This window comes from Rhagoletis zephyria, unplaced genomic scaffold, assembly GCF_001687245.7.
Source record: "Rhagoletis zephyria isolate East Lansing unplaced genomic scaffold, Rhagoletis_zephyria_1.1 Rzeph_scaffold_00249, whole genome shotgun sequence".
NCBI classification, from domain to species: Eukaryota; Metazoa; Arthropoda; class Insecta; order Diptera; family Tephritidae; genus Rhagoletis; species Rhagoletis zephyria.
In genome coordinates, this window is record NW_016157333.1 from 122,862 (window position 1) to 142,213 (window position 19,352).

The 19,352-nt window shown below is 34.7% G+C and overlaps 1 protein-coding gene and 1 long non-coding RNA gene across 6 annotated transcripts in view; one reads left to right on the forward strand and one right to left on the reverse strand.

Annotated features, from left to right (window-relative positions):
- LOC108358398 (protein FAM13A) overlaps positions 1 to 14,030 on the forward strand; it is a 120,283-nt gene extending 106,253 nt beyond the window's left edge. For all 5 annotated transcript variants that reach the window (XM_017609708.1, XM_017609710.1, XM_017609712.1 and 2 more), the window contains 2 exons: positions 3,948 to 6,014; positions 12,352 to 14,030. In XM_017609708.1, coding sequence (XP_017465197.1) covers positions 3,954 to 6,014; positions 12,352 to 13,059 — 2,769 coding nt within the window. In that variant the 5' untranslated portion in view covers positions 3,948 to 3,953 and the 3' untranslated portion in view covers positions 13,060 to 14,030. The remainder of the gene's footprint in view (positions 1 to 3,947; positions 6,015 to 12,351) is intronic.
- A 2,608-nt stretch (positions 14,031 to 16,638) lies between these two features.
- Positions 16,639 to 19,083, reverse strand: LOC108358399 (uncharacterized). Its single transcript, XR_001846768.1, has 2 exons — positions 16,968 to 19,083; positions 16,639 to 16,923 (listed from the first exon to the last, which is right to left on the reverse strand). It is a non-coding gene; the product is annotated as an uncharacterized LOC108358399 (long non-coding RNA).
- Between the last annotated feature and the right edge of the window lie 269 nt (positions 19,084 to 19,352).

Sequence of the window (19,352 nt, forward strand, 5' to 3'; positions counted from 1 at the left end):
GAGAATTGGCAGTTTAAAATCGATTTAAGTTATTTTGTCAAAAGTCTTTAGATGTATCATTTATAGTCGATTTATAGATTTCGTATTCATTATGTATGTATGTATGTAAATATTGTATGTACATATGTACATAAAGTCATGTGAAAAATAATAGGGATACGATATTCTGATCAGTTTTTCTATTCTTCTTTTGATTGCTTAATTATTATTTTATTTTTATTTTTTAATACAGCTCATTATCTACAAAAACCATATAAGTCAAAATTTCAAACTCTGTAGAAAAATTCAAAAAATTCAACAAAAAAAATACAACAATAAAAAACTTTTTATTAGGAATTTTCAGTAAAACTATATGTATGCAGTTTTGTAGCCCATTATTTTATAGCTTAAGAAAGTCCAAGTTTCATGTGGCTAAGAGTTCGTGTTGATTTTTGATATTTTTTTTTTTTTGTAGATGGTATTATTTTCTCCCATACCAAAAAAAAAAAAATTGTGAGACATACTTTGTATGGAAGAAAACACGTGACACCGTCAGCAAAAAAAAAATATTAAAAATCACCGCGAGTTCTTAGCCACTTGAAACTTGCTCTATCTGAATTTAATGGGCTGTAAAACTGCATACTTAGGTTTTTTCTAAAAATTCTTAAAAAAAAGTTTGTTGTAAAATTTTTCTTATTTTTTTACAATGTTTAAAATTTGGACTTACATGGTTTTTGTTAGGTAATGAGCCGCATTTTTTTAAAACATTAGACAAAAAAAAAAGAAAAATTGCCAAAACAGGTCAAAATTTCGTGTCCCTTTCGTGCACGAATTAAATTACATAAATACTACTACTAAATATACGCCTTAAAACTCGTGTATCGTCATCCTTCAGTACCTGAAGCATGACACCCTTTAAAGTAGCTTAATAGTAGCTTAAGCTTGAAGTGACTTTTTAAGGTTGGCCCAACAGAACTATCTAGGCCGCAAGGCTGGCTAGTACGCTCTAATAATAATAATAATAATCTCAGATGCCTTAGTAGAGGTAAGTTACCAAGTCTAGTTGCGAATACGGAATTGGAAATTGCTTGATATTTCCAATACGGATGATTACTGCATTTTAGATTTCATGTTTACTAATTGAGCAGAGATTTTCTACTTTGGTAGCTTAAAGACGGCCAAAGATATCGAGTAGTTTATGAGGCCAATGTGTTACCAGGCATCTAAGATCTGCAAAGAAATTTTTAACTCAAATATAAACTGTCTAATTCTTTAGATTTTGCCTCAATAGTGCTCTGCAACGCGTTCAATGTTTGTGTGAAGGTCTAAAAGCATAAACAGACGGCAGCGTTGATCCGGATCAACTCGGGAATTAACTGTAGTTGATTCGGATTAAGTCCTAGTTAGTCCGGATCAACGCTGCCGTCTGTTTAAGCTTTAAGCCAAGCCGTCGAGGCATGTGGTGTTCTGTTCATGAATTCGATAGCCGTGTGGCTATGAAGCTGTAGACATCTCTAGGACTCGTATCATACTTAAGAATGCCATCATAAACCATTTTATGACATAAATGCGCAAACACTAATTGGCCAATTCCATTATGCTTACTTGGCAAAAACAACCAAACTTATTGCTGATAAAAAGTGAGTCATAATGAAGCTGAGACATTTTTAAAATATTGCTTAGCTCATTACATGTCACCATTCATAGCAAAATTACCAAAATGAAGTTTATCAGTATTTATCCCGCGAATGATTAATTTTATAATCACATTGTGCTTAGCTAAGTATAAAGCAGTGTTATAAATTTACGCTCGTTGTAATGACTTAAATTGTTTAAACATTTATCAGCGCATAATTAATTTACGCGCAACTTTTTGCGTTTGCTTTGCAATGCATTTTATAAATGAATTGCTTTCATGAATTGAGTTATTTTTTTAAATGCAATTTAATTGCTTGTCAATAATGCAACATATCGAAATTACTTACATTACTTGATTGTTAAAGTCTTAAAATAAATATTCAACAAATAGATCTCATATACGAGTACATAACTTCGGCAAATATTACTCATACGCCAGCGCGCTCCATCAATTTCAATTGCCCCGTACAAAGTTCAATTTTAAAACAAATCAACTTAAATGACAAATGCTACTAAGTATGTATGTAGTTATCATTTGTAATTAAATCAGCACTTTTGACTATTTACTAAAAATTATTTGCACGCAAATATGCATGTTCGGAGCGAAATTGCAAGATATTTATTTAATCATCACGAAAGCCAGTGGCACGCTTAGTTGGCTGGCTGAGAGAAATGTTTGCTATAATTTGTATCAATTTTAATAGCATCAAGTTATATCTTAATTAGAGATATGTTTATTTGCAGCTGGAACAGCAAATATGTTAGCTTTAGGGCTCAAAATCAAAAAGACATAATTTTGTGCCGCATATTAGCAATTGCCACTCGAAACTTTTCTAGTTGTTGAACGTGACTTCCTCGTGGCTTTGACTATATTAATTGTAGCACTAACGACCAACTAATGAGCTTGGTGAGATCTCTTGGAGCAGCCAAGCTAGCCTAACCTTAATTATTATAAATAAAAGATGAAAGAGTCATGATTTTTTCAGTGTTTTGCAAATATTCAGAACTTTTCGAGATTTTTTGTTTAACATTTCGATGGTTTTAACCTATTTCTGGAAAAAATTTACAAAGCAATTTGGTTTTCGAGACTTATCGGAAATTTTCTTGGATACTTTTCGTGAGTTTTCGTACCTTCAGTTTTTTTTCTCGAAATATCACTGTTGATGCTCTTCCTTTTATAAAACTTACGGAGTCATTCCGAAGCTTTCGTAGTTTTTTCGGAAACTTTCGGAGTTTTTAGAAAGCGTTTGCAATTTTTCGGGGACTTTTAAGAGTTTTTCAGAGTCTGCCGGAGTTTTTGGAAACTTTTGCAGATTTTCGAAAACTTTAAGAGTTTTTCGGAAATTTTCTGAGTTTTTTCGAATTTTTCAGAGTTTTCAGAAACTTTCTAAATTCTTCAAAAAAATTCGAAAGCCTTTGCAAACTCGAAATTACTCGGAAACTTTGGGATTTTTCCGAAAGCTTTCAATTTTTTTCGAACTTTCGGCAGATTTCGAACCGGGATTTTTAGGAAATTTTCCAACTTTTTTTGGTTTATTTTGTGAAACTTTCTGGTTTTTTTTGGAGCTTTTCGGAATATCTTCTTTTTACTTTCTTGGGACTTTTTCGAGTCGCTTCCGGGTTTTTCGCAATTTTTCCGGAATTTGTTCAAAGCTTGTGGGATCTTTTGAAGCACTTCCCGAAATGTCGGGGTTTCAGTGGAACCTTTCGGGATTTCTTGTAACTTTTTTTCTTGGTATATTTTTAAGATCTTTGCGCAATTTCGGTATATTTTGGAACTTTACTGGAATTTCCGCAACTTTTCGAGGTTTTCAAAACGTATCTTGGTATTTTTAAAAATTGAAAATTTTCTTTTAGAGTTCTGCGTTATTTTTTTTTTAACATTTCACGATGCTTCGGTGTTTTGTAGAGACCACTCCGGATCTCCCAAAACTTTTCGTTATTTTTTTTTTAACTTAATAGTATTTTTTTTTTTTTTAAGAATTTCATGATTATGTTGTGATTTTTCAGAGTTTTACTTAACTTGTTTGCTTGAGAACTTTCTGTAGCATTTTGTTTTCTTTCGGGATTTTTCCGGATGTTTCATGATATTTTGTAAATTGTGGAGATTTTTCTAAAGATTTCGCGAGTTTTTATATTGAGCGGTATATTAATTCAAATTAATGTCTGAAAAAAGAAACAACGGGTTTTTTTCTTTTGTATTTGGAGTATTTATTATATATTTAATTAACATTTTCAATTACTCTAATATTTCTGATTTGCTAAACCAAACAATAAAAAAACTCATAAAAACTAAGCTTTAATCGCTTCTCTCTCACTCTCTTTTTCAGTGCGGCATGCGCCATCCTACCACAGGACTTAGCGAAGACGACCTCAGTCGTCTCACTGGTTCATCCTCATCGACAGCATCTTGCGACAGCAATTCATCATCCTCCTCTTCGTCATCATCGTCTTCTTCTTCGTCAGCGGCGAATACGCCCGCCCATAAGGAGGGCGTTGACGAGTGCGCTCATCACACACTCGCCACGCTCACTAGTCCTGATAAAGCGACCAATAATACATTAGCCCTGGTCGCTAGCACACTTAAGCAAAATAATAACAATAATAATATCATCAACATTAGCCACAATAATAATAACAACAACAACGGCACGCACTCGAACACAACATCATCACGCTTTAGTTCTACATATCTACCCGAACTGATTAATCCATTGGAATGGCAAAAATCACGTAAGCGCAAAGAGCGCCTAGACAGCACCTCATCTGTGACGCAAGATCGCAAATTGCAACGCTCTAACAGTGAGGAGCTCCTAACGCAAGAACAGCAAGCGCCTTCTGCTGGCAGCGCAGATGCTCTGAACGCCGGCAGTAATGCTTTGAAAGCGATAAAGAGCGCAGAGGTGATTAGACGCGTCTCATCGGAGGATTTCAAGAAGACCGCCTCCTATGCAATATATGAACAAGAATTGCGTGAAGCAGCTGAATGCCGCGCTGCCGACTTAAAACAGAGCCAACTGCAGCAACAACACCAACAGCGCGCCGCCAATGAGAATGACGGTGCGTTGGCCAATCGTCAGCGTCATCAGCAGCAACAAAACAATCAACAAACGCAACAGCAGTCAGCAGAGGAGTCAACGGCCGCGCCTGTCTATCGCGACTCGTGGATAACCGGCCCCACCAAAGACATGACGCGTCGCTCACGCTACGAAACTAGCCCGGCGCGCTCGCAGCGTTTTTCGCCCATACGCAGCAATGGCGCTGCTAATGGCAATGGAAGGCATCGTGACAGCGACGATAGCGAATGCGAGCATGAGCGGCGCCGCAGCAGTGAGCGTTCGTGCAAATCACGACTGCCACCCGGTCGCAAGGTGGGCGTTGTAAAGAAGAGCAGCGGTAACGCTGCGGCAAGTAGCGCCGCAAAATATTTGGCCTCTTCCAAGCGCGGCGACGAAAACTCAGCTTACAAATACGACTTGTCTACGCTCAAGTATGAGCGACGCGGTTTCATTAGCAAGAAAGGCACAGCAGCTAATGCTGGCAACAGCAGCAGCAGCAGTGCCAATGGCAACGAGAAAACGGCCAGTGATCACAATGACAATAATCTAATCGACTTCCATCAGCAGCCACACAAACATACCCCACCAACGGCGCAACCACAAATGCAGCCGCCTGCATCGACGCAATTGCAGCTTAAAAGCGTGAATGGCATCGCAACGTCAACGGCAGTCAAAGAGGACAAGCCGAACGTAGCAGCAGTTGCAGCGCCGCAGAGCGTCAAGCATTCGAATGCCATTAGCAGCGCCTGCAGCAGTGTGCCGCTAACCGCCGCGCAAGAGGCTTTGCCTTGGGGCCGCAGCGTACCCGAAGATGCCACACCGATGCTAAGTCGACGCTATGCGCCCGCGCGCCATCACCCCATCGACCATCTCGACACGGCCGCCAAGCTCTCAAAAGTTATGCCCTATCCACAGCAGTTCCACAAACAATCGGCAGTGCAGCGTTTCGACGACGATATGGATTGTATGGAATCGCTCAGCACTTTCCGTGCCTTTACCTCGCGCGATGTCATGGAGCAAGTCATACCCGCCATGATGTCCTTTCAATCACCCGAAGAGCGACTCAAGCAGGTCAACAAGCGATTGACGGCGTTAAAGAAGAAGCTGGTGCAACTAGAAGAGGCTTACGAAATGCGCGTTGGCTATCGTCCCTCACAGGCAGAACGCATGAACGACAAATATATGAAGAATATACTGGCAGAGTTAACTAAGTTGCGCAAAGAGCGACAGGAGTTGAAGGCCGATCCGATGAGCGCGTTGGGCATGAAAGTCAGCGGCGGCATGGATTCGTCTATGAAGTTGGAGAAGATGAAGGCTACGCTGCAGGAAATTGAACAGGTAAGAAGATAGATAAGGTTTTGATTGAAGCTTAAAAGAAAGAGGAAAAAATAAGGGGAACAATTCTCGCCTACATATATTATTAACATATATATTCAAGAATTCTGATTTTTGCCTTACCAGTGCCAATTCTTGTGCACCTACTTTCAAGGCTTATACAGCGATTGCGTGAGAACATTTGCGACTGCAGCGCGACAAGTGTGCACTTAAGTTTGTCGAGCATATATAAACAAACACCTGAGATAAAACAAAAGCTAAAAAAAATTTCAACGAAAGTGACAGGCAAACGAATAATAAACTAAAATACCTGCCTACACGCTTAAAAAACAGCTGTACTTAGTACACAGTTATAATAAAAAGCAATCAAGAATTTTCACAATGAGACAAGTCGACTGCGAACGTGGCGACGTCGCGTGCATATGCCACGCATTTAAGTGTTTACAAACTGCTAAATTTAAATAAACTATACGACGATGAGCAGGCAAAAGTGGCGAAATCAATGGTCATTAGCGGTGTAGTTGTATAACAGGAATAATATGTATGTAAGTAGGCGATGCCTTCAGTAAAAAATCATGAATTAAATAAAACAAAAGCTAGGTAGCATCGTTAGCGTACTGAATCACATACATACGATGAATAAAAATTAAATATTCAAAGTTCTCTTGCGAAGCTTAATCTTTTTCATATGCCTTCTCTATTTGGACATAGGACGTGTGAATATATTGCGAATAGGCGATTTTAAGCACCAATTTTGGCACCGTCTGCTTGTTTTCAAAAATTTATGTTTAATTTTAGAACGAATTTTGTAAGAATTACATAAATACATTTATTTTGCAAATACATTTTTTTGTAGTGATTCACTTGGGTAGCTTTTTTTTGGTAAATGTATGCATAGCCATATGTAGTGTTTTAGCTTAGTAGTACTGAAAATATACTATTTTGGCCGGGACGAGAATACTACGCATAGGTAAAACTACTAGACGCGGCTATTAAATAAGGAATAAGATGCTGTAAAACATTTTATTTTCATTTCATACACAGTCAGCGTCAAAAATATGTGTATCTTGACTTTTTGACGATTTTACTGATTTATATTTTTCATAACAAATTTTTCTTCTTTTTTTATAAAAATGTAGTTCATTCAACAGAAAAAAAACACAAGAATCAATTTTTTAATTTCACACAAAACCTTAAAAAATTCCAGATATTTTTATTGAAATTAATAATTTTAATTTTATTTCGAAAAAAAAATGCTCAAAATTCACAAGTAATTTTTAGCGGCTTGAAACTTACACTTTGTTATACTAAATTTATTTAAAGGACTACAAAATTGCATACCCATAATTTTAATAAATTTTTTCATTTAAAAAATTCAATAAAAAAGTTTAAAATTTCGATGAAAATATCTTGCATTTTCCAAGAGTTCTCTATCAAGTCAAAAAAATATTAATTTTTGTGGTTTTTGCTGTTGAATCAACTACATTTATATATAAAAAAAATAAGTAATATTCGGTATGTAAAAAATAAATACATCAACGAAATCGTAAAAACGTCAATTTGGAAGTCTTAAAATATCAGTTTTATAGTTCCGGTAAAAAAACGCATATTTTTGGTGAGGCACCCTAATGGACATATGTACAATGTACATACATATGTAAATGCATTGGGCTAACATGTAAAAAGAAAAATGCATTTTATTAAAAGTGACTGAAGTCGATTAAGGCAGATTGTGCGAGGAACAGGTTTTAATATGATTAAACCTCATTATCTCTCCATAAAACAGATACAAGCCGTTATCGATTCGCCACTTCTCTGGTCGCTATGTTTGAGTTCCGGTCGCTTAACCAAAAATTTTGTATGTGAAAGCAAAAACAAAGTTAGGTAGCAACGACGGACGTTAGCGAGTTTGGATGTGAACTCAATTCGTACAGGCAGCTAAAAATGCCACCGTCGCTGTGAGCTGGAAACCACATGACCTTTATAGTAAAGTATTCTGATGCGATCGGGTGAGACATCAGGCATTGTTTGACCATTTTTAAATGTATCATTCAAGAAGCAAATTCTTTTATACATATATAGGGGGAACAATACACGACACCAGCTTGCTGGTGCCATCAAGTTATTGTACCATCAAGCCCCAAGCATACAACACACCAGCATGCTGGTAAAAAATATTTTTTTTTTTACAAATGGGGAGCAAAAAAGATCGTAATAAATACAGCCGAGGATTGTTAACTTTCCCACAATATTGGTATAATAATTCTTCTAATCTCACGGATGATTTCAAATCTCAATACAATTGATCCGCATCCCAACCTAAAATAAACGATAGATTAGACACAATATGTTAGAGTTTGGCCGTTTCGCTGACGTTGTGACAAAGGGGAGGGACCTAAAGTTTTACGCCGACTTCGAACTGCGATTGTATTTTTTATGACCGCTTTTAGAAAAAAATTTGTTTATGTTTAATTTTTTTTATTGGTCGGAAACTCGGCTCGAAACTCGGCCTTCAGAATGGTAGCGCGCAATGCTTACCACAACACCACAGCGTCAATTAAGGGCACTAAAAAGGAAAAAAACTGAGCGCCGACTAACTCTGCTGTTGGACTATAAATTTGAAATTATTACTTTAGTAAAGCAACGGATATATGTATGTTAATATGTGTATATGGAAGGAAACACATGCACTCAATTGCTCACCGGCACTACAGAGGCTACAGAAGCTTAATGGAATTAGTGTGCTACTCTTGACAGCGTTGGATTGTATTTTGTGTGATTAACGCGAAGTTTTCTATTAGCAAAAATTGTCCATCAAATGTTGTAGGAGATGTCCCTAGTGCGAGCGAGGGTGTGCAAAAAAATAAGCAGCGCAAACTAATGAAACTCATAGGCACTTATATATATGAACTTGAGAGGGTGGTTTAAAGAGTATTTAGTATCAGCAAGAAATCTGATCACTAATAGCCATTTGCTTAGTACTTAGTATTTTTCTGGCACAACTGAGTCCAAGAAATGGTTTCGGTTCTACAAAGATAGTTAAAGATCCTTCTCATGCCAACTGGGCAGCGACTTCGTTGACTTCGATTCCAGTGTGCCCTGATATCCCGCACAGTGTGTGACTTAGAACGGGCAAAATTTAATAGACTACCGACATCTTGCATTTTGTAATGAGGTGGGGGAATAGGGGGTGTGGAGGGAAAGAGGCTTAGAGCAACCACAGGACACCAGCGAATAGTTGAAACAGTGGACCAATCTTGCAGAAACATATGTAGATCGTTCAAGCTAATATGCTGCTTTGCTAACAAAGGGGGAATGGTCACAGTTTTCATCAAGCCTTTGCACAGTGCTCAAAATGTTATTTCATTAACAATTTCCCACCACTTTCTTTTTATAGATTTGTTCCGAACTTGAAGCAGTGACTTCGAAAGACTTTTGAGCTTAATTTAGGAATTGTCATTGAAAACCACTGAAAAGGGTTCATTTCCCTATGTGAAAAATTTAAATGGTGCTCTTTAAAAGTTAATATTTTCGCAGCTTATCTCATGTTGATCATTAGTTCTGTTTTTCGCTAGCATTTCAGCTCACCCTCATACAAAAGAATTAGAGAAAAAAATAAATATTTTCTATAAATAGTGAGTTTTTTAGTCTTTACTACATGCAATTTGTTTTGACTAGAAATGAAAGCTCATTACTTAGTCTTAATAAATTTTGTAAAATTAGTTGTGGGCGTGACTCTGCATTTTGTACTAATTAAAGTGGAACGCTGTAAGGTAGACACATTATTACTCTTACAAACAAGTTCGTGTGTATATGCATGCTTGTAGTTATATTTTAATATATTTGTCTACAGTAGAAATAAATAGCGATGCAACCACTGCGTGAAATAGTAAGCCTTTGAAATATTTATCTTCTTTACAGCTTTTTGCATTTGCTCTTCTCCCAAACCTAAACAAAATTAGCACATACTCGTATTTACATTTCTAGGTACATATTTCAAAATTATTCCCGCCACCTAGACGCTTGAACTTTTTTTCTCTGTGACAGACGAACATTGCGAACAATGCACGGAATTCATGCTATGAAATTTTGTGTATTTCATATTTGCGTCGCAATTTTCATTGACCACGCGCTTGAAGCTTGTTAGTTTTTATTTTTATTTATTTATGCCTTTTCATATCTCTTTTTTTTTTGGTTGACATTTTATTTTTTGTTTTTTATTGTTTTATTTTTTTTTGTAAAAGCTCTTACATACATACATATGTACATAAGGGTGGCCCTTATTTCGAAAAGAGTTCGGATTCTCGTTCTCACCGTCTAGAAATGTGTGAATAGCCTAAAAAATAAACTGTACAAAGTTTTAGATCAATCAAAAAAGATTTAGGCTCAAAGCGCTCAAAGTTTTCCATGTATAAAACAATTTTTCCTATAAATGGTATAGAATCCTTGAAAGTCAATATTTTCCAATCGCCAAACTCTTTTTCTCTTCAGGAGACTTCCAGAAAAAATAAGCAATTATTTATTTAAAAGTTTATTAATAATAACAATTTTTTATCGTTCCCCCAAAACCCCTAAAAAATCGTTAATATTAAACAAATTTTAAATAACCAATTTGGCAGCGTTTTTTGAAGTCTCCTGAAGAGAAACAGAGTTTGCCGATTGAAAAATATTGTTTCTGAAGGATTCTATATAATTTTTTCGCCATATCAAATACATGGGAAACTTTGAGCGCTTTGAGCCTAAATCTTTTTTGATTGATCTAAAACTTTGTACAGTTTAAATCTTTTTTGATTGACCTAAAATTTTGTATAGTGTAGTCTTCAGGCTATTCACACATTTCTAGGTGGTGAGACCGAGAATCCAAACACTTTTATTTTTCTCCATATAACTAAGGGTCATCCTAATGTACATACATATTTTCTGCGCTCGTGATTTGCTTTTGAACTTATTTAGACTCATTTAGCTCATTTACAGAGCAAAATTGTTCCGCTCATATTTCGTTGTCGATGTTGGCCGGCTGATGAATGCTAAATTCAAAAATCAACAATTGCCAAAATGTCGCTTTTTTTGAAGTGGTTAAATTGTGTTAGCACCATACATCTGCATTCCTACAAATTTGTATGGTCATAGTACCGGCGCATCGGTAGGAAGGGGCATTTAGATGAATATGAAAATAGAAATACCTTGCCATTGAACGGTGTAGTGGAAAAAATTGTTGATTAACACATTAATTTTGTCTGCTTGCGAAAATGCGCGTTTTATTAGTTTTTCCGGTTTGTTAGTTGAAAATGAATTTCTCAGTAATATCAATTAAATAAAGTATGTAGATTAATGTAATTAATTCCTTCTTCAATATTTGGTAAACTAGAGAGAAACGCCACAATTTTTTTGGCTATTTTTATTTTGCTTATTATTTTTTGTAGGCAAGTATAGCTCACTATCTAACAAAACCCATGAAAGTCTGAATTTCAGACTTTGTGCAAAAATTTGGAAACTTCGAAAATATGGGAAGTTTGTTGTTCCGGCTCTGTCGTTTAGAGCAGAGCCGTAACTCGCTAGCTCAACCGCCTATGCCTTGAGACCAATATTGGGGTAATTTGGAATTGCTCCGAAATTTATGCACACTCCCTCCAACTAGTATGGGAAGAAGATGGTAATGCCTGAACTGCCGCCTGGCTATCTGAAAAAGAGTTCAACCTTACAACCTCCTTGATAATAAACATTTCGCCTGAAAAACTCTTGGGTAGTTTGTTGCCTAAAGATGAGTTTCTCAGCAAAAAAAAATCGTTCCCACATTCCATCTTTAATCTATCTGTAAAAACAGCTAATTGCTCCAAGCATTGGATTCCACACCGAATCCAGTTACTACGATCTGCAGAATTTTGTGGGGGGTTTGTGACCTAAATTTTACGTGCAACCTCACATATTGGTTCTTTAGTTAACCTTCTGAACGCTTGAAGAATATTGGGCTTTGTCCCAATCTGGGCAAACTATTTTTTAAATTTGTCAATTAAATTTCCAATTAAGTTTGTACCCTTCGTACCAATCGTGTGACTGCAAAAAAAAATCGCAATTTTTATTTTTTACCAGTGAGCTACAATAAAAATGTTTACAAATTTGTAGAAATGGCCGTTAGTCTCTCTTGTTAGCCTAGTGAAGAAAGGGAAGAGTTGAGCTCCAGCTAAAAAGTCAGGATGTCAAAATCTGTTTATTTTGGGATGCAATAATTGCTTACTTCTGAAAATACAATTCGATTTGATAGATAGTTACTATTTTTCAATAATTAATTTTCATTTCTGGATCAACTTATTAACCAAAATCCATCCCTTTCTCTTTCCAGAGCCTCTCCGACAAGCGTGAGGATACCAATCGCTCCGAGTCGCTTGACGAACTCAACGCCGATCAGCTGGTGCAGGAGAAGAGTGCCGTACAGCATGGTCTACTCTACTTTGAATCGCTCTATGGCCGTCCTTCTACCAAGGATGAACGCGATGCGGCACGACCCCTCTACGATCGCTACCGCCAGCTCAAGCGTATGGTGTTGCGCAGTGTAATGCAATCGGGCAGTGCCATCGCCGGCGCACCTGAATTGCCAACCATACTAGAAAATGAGGCAATGGTCTTCGAATTCACACCACACCAACTGTCTTCGGCCAATAGCACTGAATCGAATACGCCCAGCGATACAGCGACGGCGCCAAATGCATCATCCGATGACTCGACCACCACCACAACTGGTGTCACAGCTGATGCAACGGCAACAACGGCACAGGCCACACACACGACGTCAGCTAGCGCCAGCGAAAATATTAGCGCGCTAAATCTCGAACAATTGTGGGAACATTTGGAGAAGACACGCGAAGAGAAGAGGCTACTCAAGCGTACCATACGCGAGTATGAGACTATTTTTGAGGAGCAAAACGGCCGTAAGATGCTGAAGAATGATCGAAAGACCATCGAAGAGACATATGCGCAGTACAAGGAGAAAAAGGCGAAGACACGTTTGTTGCAGGAACTTATCAAGAAGCAGAAGCGCACGGTCGCCTAAGTGGAATGTTGGAGATGGAGGTGAATGGTGGGACAAAAAGCGCTTTGGCGAGAGCTGCGTTGGTTATCAACAATATTTGTAATTGGAACGGCTGCTGGCGCGTGAAGAAAAGCTCAGTAGTATTTTTTGTTTTTGCATTTGTGGCGGCGACAAATAGTTTGTTAGCAATATGCTTTTGAGTAAGAAAGTGTGCTACAACAACTGCAAGCTTTGGTAGTTGTGGATGGTAAAGCACGCAAGCTTTTCTACAGCACACAAATGCAAGCGAATGCAACAGCGGTGCAGTGTTGCATAAAACGAGACAGAAATTGTTATACTTTTTTTTTTTTTTGGAGAAAACCATACAAGTCTCCTTGCATACATACATACATATGTATGTATGTTAAAAAGCAGCATTATTTGAGCTACTTATGTACTATACCATTTTTTTTTTAATAAAATTAGTATGCACTTCATTAAAAAATAGCTTGTTGTGACCAAAATTATTTTTAGTATGTAGAATTCATTGTTATACTTATTTTATGCACTCACATCTTTAACAAAACAATTTTTATATTTATTTTTGCATCCCATTTATTAAATATTATTACATATACACCAAATACGATTGTATAATGCGATTAACTAATTAATGTAACGCATAGCCATCAAACAGTTATTTAGTTATTTAAGCTCTTGACAACTGTGTTAATTTTTATAAAATTCACAAAAGCTATTAAATCTTAAATGTTAAGTGGTGAAGCGCAAAACGAAGCTAAACTATGTATGTAGAGCGAAAAATGAAAATGTTGTAAAATGCATGAAAAACATATTGAAAGGGATATGAGAATAAAAATCAAATATTGTAAAAGAAGTGGGCGCATATATGTATTAGAAATTGAAAATATGCATTGCTTTTACTACAAAAGAATAACGCCTTTTATGTAAAACAGGAATGCGTCTAATAAAGGAACAAAATCAGCACAGAAAAACTATATTTCTTTTAATGCAAAAGGCAAACCGCATTTTACTTATTAAAGCTTCGAAAGTATGCAATCCATGAGAATTACAATGAAAAACTGTGATTCAGTGATTAGCTTTCCGAAGATTTCACGAAAATCGGACTACGATGTATTTAATAATAAGTCCGAATGTGTAGAAGGTCATTTTAGTTTTAATAAATTCCAATTAAATATTAAATTTAAATAAATTTAATGAAGAACTTTACTTGTTTGTGTGTAAAATTTGCATATTTTTGGTACGAAAAATTTTAACTAATTTTTGTAAATATTCAAATATAGTAGACGCAATTTATTCAAATAAATTTAAGTAAAAGGTCTGAAACGTTGTTAATATGGCCCAATGTATTGAAAATAGATTTTCTTCAAAGAAAGAGGATAGTTTAAAGTATTGCAATAAATATTAACGTGGAAAAATAATTTGGGCAACAATATCTTGGCTTGCGTAAAAAAAAATTATTTTGCGTAAAATTTTTTTTTGTCTTTTTTACTTATGAAATATTTTTTTTAAAATTATTTGCTTTTGACTTTAAATATTTTTTTTTTTTATGGCAGCCATACATTCGTTCTACATTGTAATCGGTTTAGATATTTAAACACACTTATTTTATTTTTTTCTGTAGAAACAGACAATATTAAAATTTCTAGACTCTCACAAAATATCAGGGACCAAGAACGCGTTCCGTGTTTGGATATTTTATTTTCTCTAATGTAATATCAAGAACGTTCCCACAAAAGAATCAAACGGGAACAAAAGTGTTAAGAGCAGTTTGGAAGGGAAGAACATGAGTGTGAAAGGTTCGCTAATGTTTCCGTAAAGAAAAAAATGCGAACAAAAGAATAAAAGGAAGCAAAGCTCTCAAGACGGATAAAATAAGAGCAAACAACTGGGGAACCATGATTGTTAATTCTAAGCCAGAGGAAAGCCGGATCATTTCAACTTCCCGATCGTTTATCATTAGGGTGAACTGTCCATTTATGGAACAATTTTTCATTGTTTGTGCAAGAAAAGTTCGTGTCTTTCGTTGATCTTATTTGCATAATTATCTGTCAGTTCTTGTTTTAATAAAATTTTAATATTCAAGCATTTCAAACTAAAGCACGACTGTGAGAAAAATTTTGTTCTCGCTTCCATTATTCACGAATAGTTCAAAAAAGATTTGTTTCCATTTCGTTCTCTCAGAACATTCCTAAGGCTTTAATACCCCAATTGTTCTTCGAGTGAATTTTCCTTAGACTTTCGTTCCTGTTTTGTTCTTTGCCAGAACGTTCCGGAGACTTTCGTTCCCATGTGGTTCACCGTCCTTGCCCACATATAAATCTAGGTCGTTCCGATTAAGTATGTCAGACTGTCGTGGGAACGCAAGGACATTTGACAAGTGTCGAATGGAATTACTTTTATTTCCCAAGCGCCAAATTTATAACCCGTTGCCCCATTTCACTTAATACATAGACACATATTTGAAACTTCTGACAGAGCAATTAATTAAAAAATTTCAGACTTTCAAAAAAAGCACTAAGCATTTCTTTCAACTTTAGAAAAGAAAACTGAAATTTGTAAAAATTTAGAAATTTTGACTGAACCGCCAACATTTGTGTCAACAATATCTTCGAGTTTCGAAGGCTTTAAGCGTTTAACGGGTACTCGTTCTCCTAATTATAAAAGTGAATTGTGTTCCTTTTAAAAACTTTAAATACATACACTGCCGGAACAAAGTATTAGCACAGCAAATTTTTCACAATATATGCAACAACTACTTAAAACTTGCACTTTATTACAATAAAATTCATTGGGCTGCAAAACTGCATATACTCAAATAAAAAATTTCTAAAAAATCTGATTAAAAAGTTGAAAATTTGCTGAGTTTTCGCGAGTTTTGCACAAAGTTTAGGAATTATATTTCATGTTTTTTGTTGTTGAATGAGCCATATTTTTATACAAAATTGGCGGAAAAATATTAGAATAAAAATTGTTGCATATTTTGTGAAAAATTTGCTGTGCCAATACTTTGTTCCGGCAGTGTACATAAATATTTCATTTGTAGTCGCAATGTCAAAATTGGAAAAAATCCATTTCATATTGCCCCTCATCCAGTATATTCCCAAGACTGAGCACACTGTGATTATCTCGTGTTGTTTTAGATATTGAAGAAGTGGCTCGGTGATAGGAGATTTGGGGCAAATTAAAAGCTCAACACTGAAACAAAGCCGTATTGTAAGCACTCATAGTCCATTTATTTGGAAGGGATGCATTTATTTGAGAAAATGTTGTGCTGAAAGTCTTGAGCTGAAAAAAATATTTCATTGGGAATGTCACTGACTTGTTAAAATACCCTCGTAGCATTTTCTATTTCATTGTAAAATAATTTTAGTTTTTAAAATATATAAAATAAATACATACACTTTTTTTAATTTTTCAAATACTAATTTTAATTTTAACAATAAAACTTAAAAATTCTAATTTGTTTAAAAAATTCGCAAAAAAAAAATCAGATTTTCTTTTTTGTTTATTAAACTCGTAATTTAAAACAAAACTTGTTTAAATTTCTTTTTATTAAACTAAGAATTAAAAAAATTTTAAAATTCTAATTTCTTTAAATAATTCGCCAAAAATCAGATTTTCGTGTCAACCTTTTTTATTAAACTAAGAATTAAAATTACTTCAAATGTTTTAAAAATATTCAAGACATGAATCGAATTAGGGTGACTCATCAAAAAAGGGTTGTGGTTTTTCCACAACATTCTAAAATTTATTATATCTTAAGGCATTCGCCTGAATATTTGAGCTAGACCGATTGGTAAAGCCAAACAGCTAAAACTTCTACTATGAGAGATTTTTGGGAAAAACATTTGAAAAACTAATTTTCTAACTTACGTAAATAAAAATATTAAAATTTGCGTGAGCTGGACCGATTTGAAAATTCTTCCAATAGTCTCATTATATTGATTCCATTGACAAAGTTTTTAAACATTTTTTGCAGTCTTTTAAGTTAAAATTTTTTGGGAAAAATATTTTCACATCGGTCCAGCTCACGTAAATCCTAATATTTTTCCGAAACATTTTGGCGGAAGTCTTAAATTATAATAAAATTTATAACTCCGATGTAAAAACAGTACCGCTCCTTTTTTTTTGTATTGAGAGTGATACACCCTAATCTACATACATGCATTCCAAGTTCCTTGCCAAATAATTTTAATTTAAGGCGGTTGCATGTTTTCCATTTATCATTAATATTGCTGCTAATATTTTTTTTAAATAAAACTTGCGCCCATTAAATCGTTGTGATAGTTTTAGTTGAAAATGTAATTTTATTTTTTATTTTTTATTTGCATTGGTTAAAAGAATTAATGTCATGCAAGGTAAAGTTAAAGTATGCATAAATAAAAACACAAATTGTATATTTATGCAAACAATGAATATTGCACACAAGCAAATTGAAAAGCAAGAAAATCTCTTCACGTACACATGCATACACAGCCCTTTTATTATTCCTAAGACGAGGAAATTAAGCGAAAAACATTTTTTTAATTGCCATGCGCAGATACATATGTACATACATATATGTAGGCACTCGTTTGCATGTACATATGTATGTACTGGAGAATTTTATAACAATTTAACAAAATTAATAATTTATGATAATTTTTCGCTATATGTATGCATGTACACATAAATAAATAAATATACTTATGATAGAAATGAGCATAAATGCTGCGCTCTATGTTGCACTATTTACCTACATATGTATGTATATGTAAGTGAACAAGTTGTTATGCTCCCTTGAAATATTTCAAGGACGTTTGTAGATATTTCTAAACAATATTTTCATGCTGGCATTATTTGGTACATAATACACAAACACAAGTAAAACCACACAAATCCAAACATACGTACGTATGTACATATTATGTATCGTCTACAATTTACGGTTAATTGTACTTTTTTCTTGTATTACAAGAATAAACAGTAGGGCTGTTCAGGATGTTGTAGAAATGGTCTTGGAATTGCATTTGCAAATTTTGCGCTTGCTGCCATGGCAACCGCGTGCATTTTATTGCGAATTTACAAATGCAACGAATATGCAAATGCAAGAGCATATGCCCAAGATCTTTAACAGCCCTAGTGTATTTACATACAAAATAGGAAATATACGGGCATACATAAACAATTACACTTACATACATATATATATAAATGTATACATACCGATGTTTGTATCTACATATACATACTTATTAGTTGCAAATATTAAATTTATACATATGTATGTGCTCACATTCAAAATCTATACACCTAATATTCATTATTATTATTATTATTATTATTACTATTATTCATTATAAATATATACTACATACATACATACATACTTATATACGTTTGTATATCTGTATATGATATATTTAAACAATAATTGTTATCAATAACTTACGAGTATAGTGAAAAATCATAAATTGCAACAATTGCGAATCTTTTATTGTAAACGCAAAATATGCTATTGAAAGCAATTGACATATGCCTATGAATATAATTAAAAAAAACAAACCTAATCAAATTAATTCTTTTTAAAAGAACCATTAAATAATACTGTGTTTCTTTTATTTTCAAACATTGGTATGTGTGTTGCGTTGTTGATTTTCTCTTGGTTGGCTTGGTTTATTCACTCGCTGCGTTTTCAAAGGCATTGTAAGTATTATTTATATACGTTCGATAAGGTGGGTCGATTTTATTTCTTTTTTACTATGCGGGCATGACAATGGAATAATCGTCATTAAATTTTAAGCAAATTTTCCGAATATATCATTAGCCTAAAATTGCCTTCAAGCTTGCTAAATCGTGAAAATGTATTGTTTTTCCAACGTTTTGTTTTACTGTAGTCTCGTAAAGTGTTTGAACTTTTTATAAAATCATGTTGTATGGTATGAAAAAATCATTGCAGACTTATCTTTGTCTTAAAACAAAAAAATAATTAATTTTCGCAATTTGGCAAGCAAGAAATTGATTTTAGACGTATAATTTCTTAGGCAAATTGACCCGCCCTAACGAACACGCGTGTCTATATTTATTTTATTTTTTAGTTCTTTTATTTCCATTAATAAACACGCCTACGTTTATATGTACGGCAAATCATGTTTATTACTGGATCGAAATCTTTATTTTCAAATCTGTTCTTCTGTTCGTGATTCGAGAATCTGTGCTTCTTTTCTAGATCTACTAACGGTAGTCTAGTCGAGTTGGTTTTAGAGTTAGACTCCAGTGGCTGTCCTCAGTCAGCTCCTAGATGTTCACATACG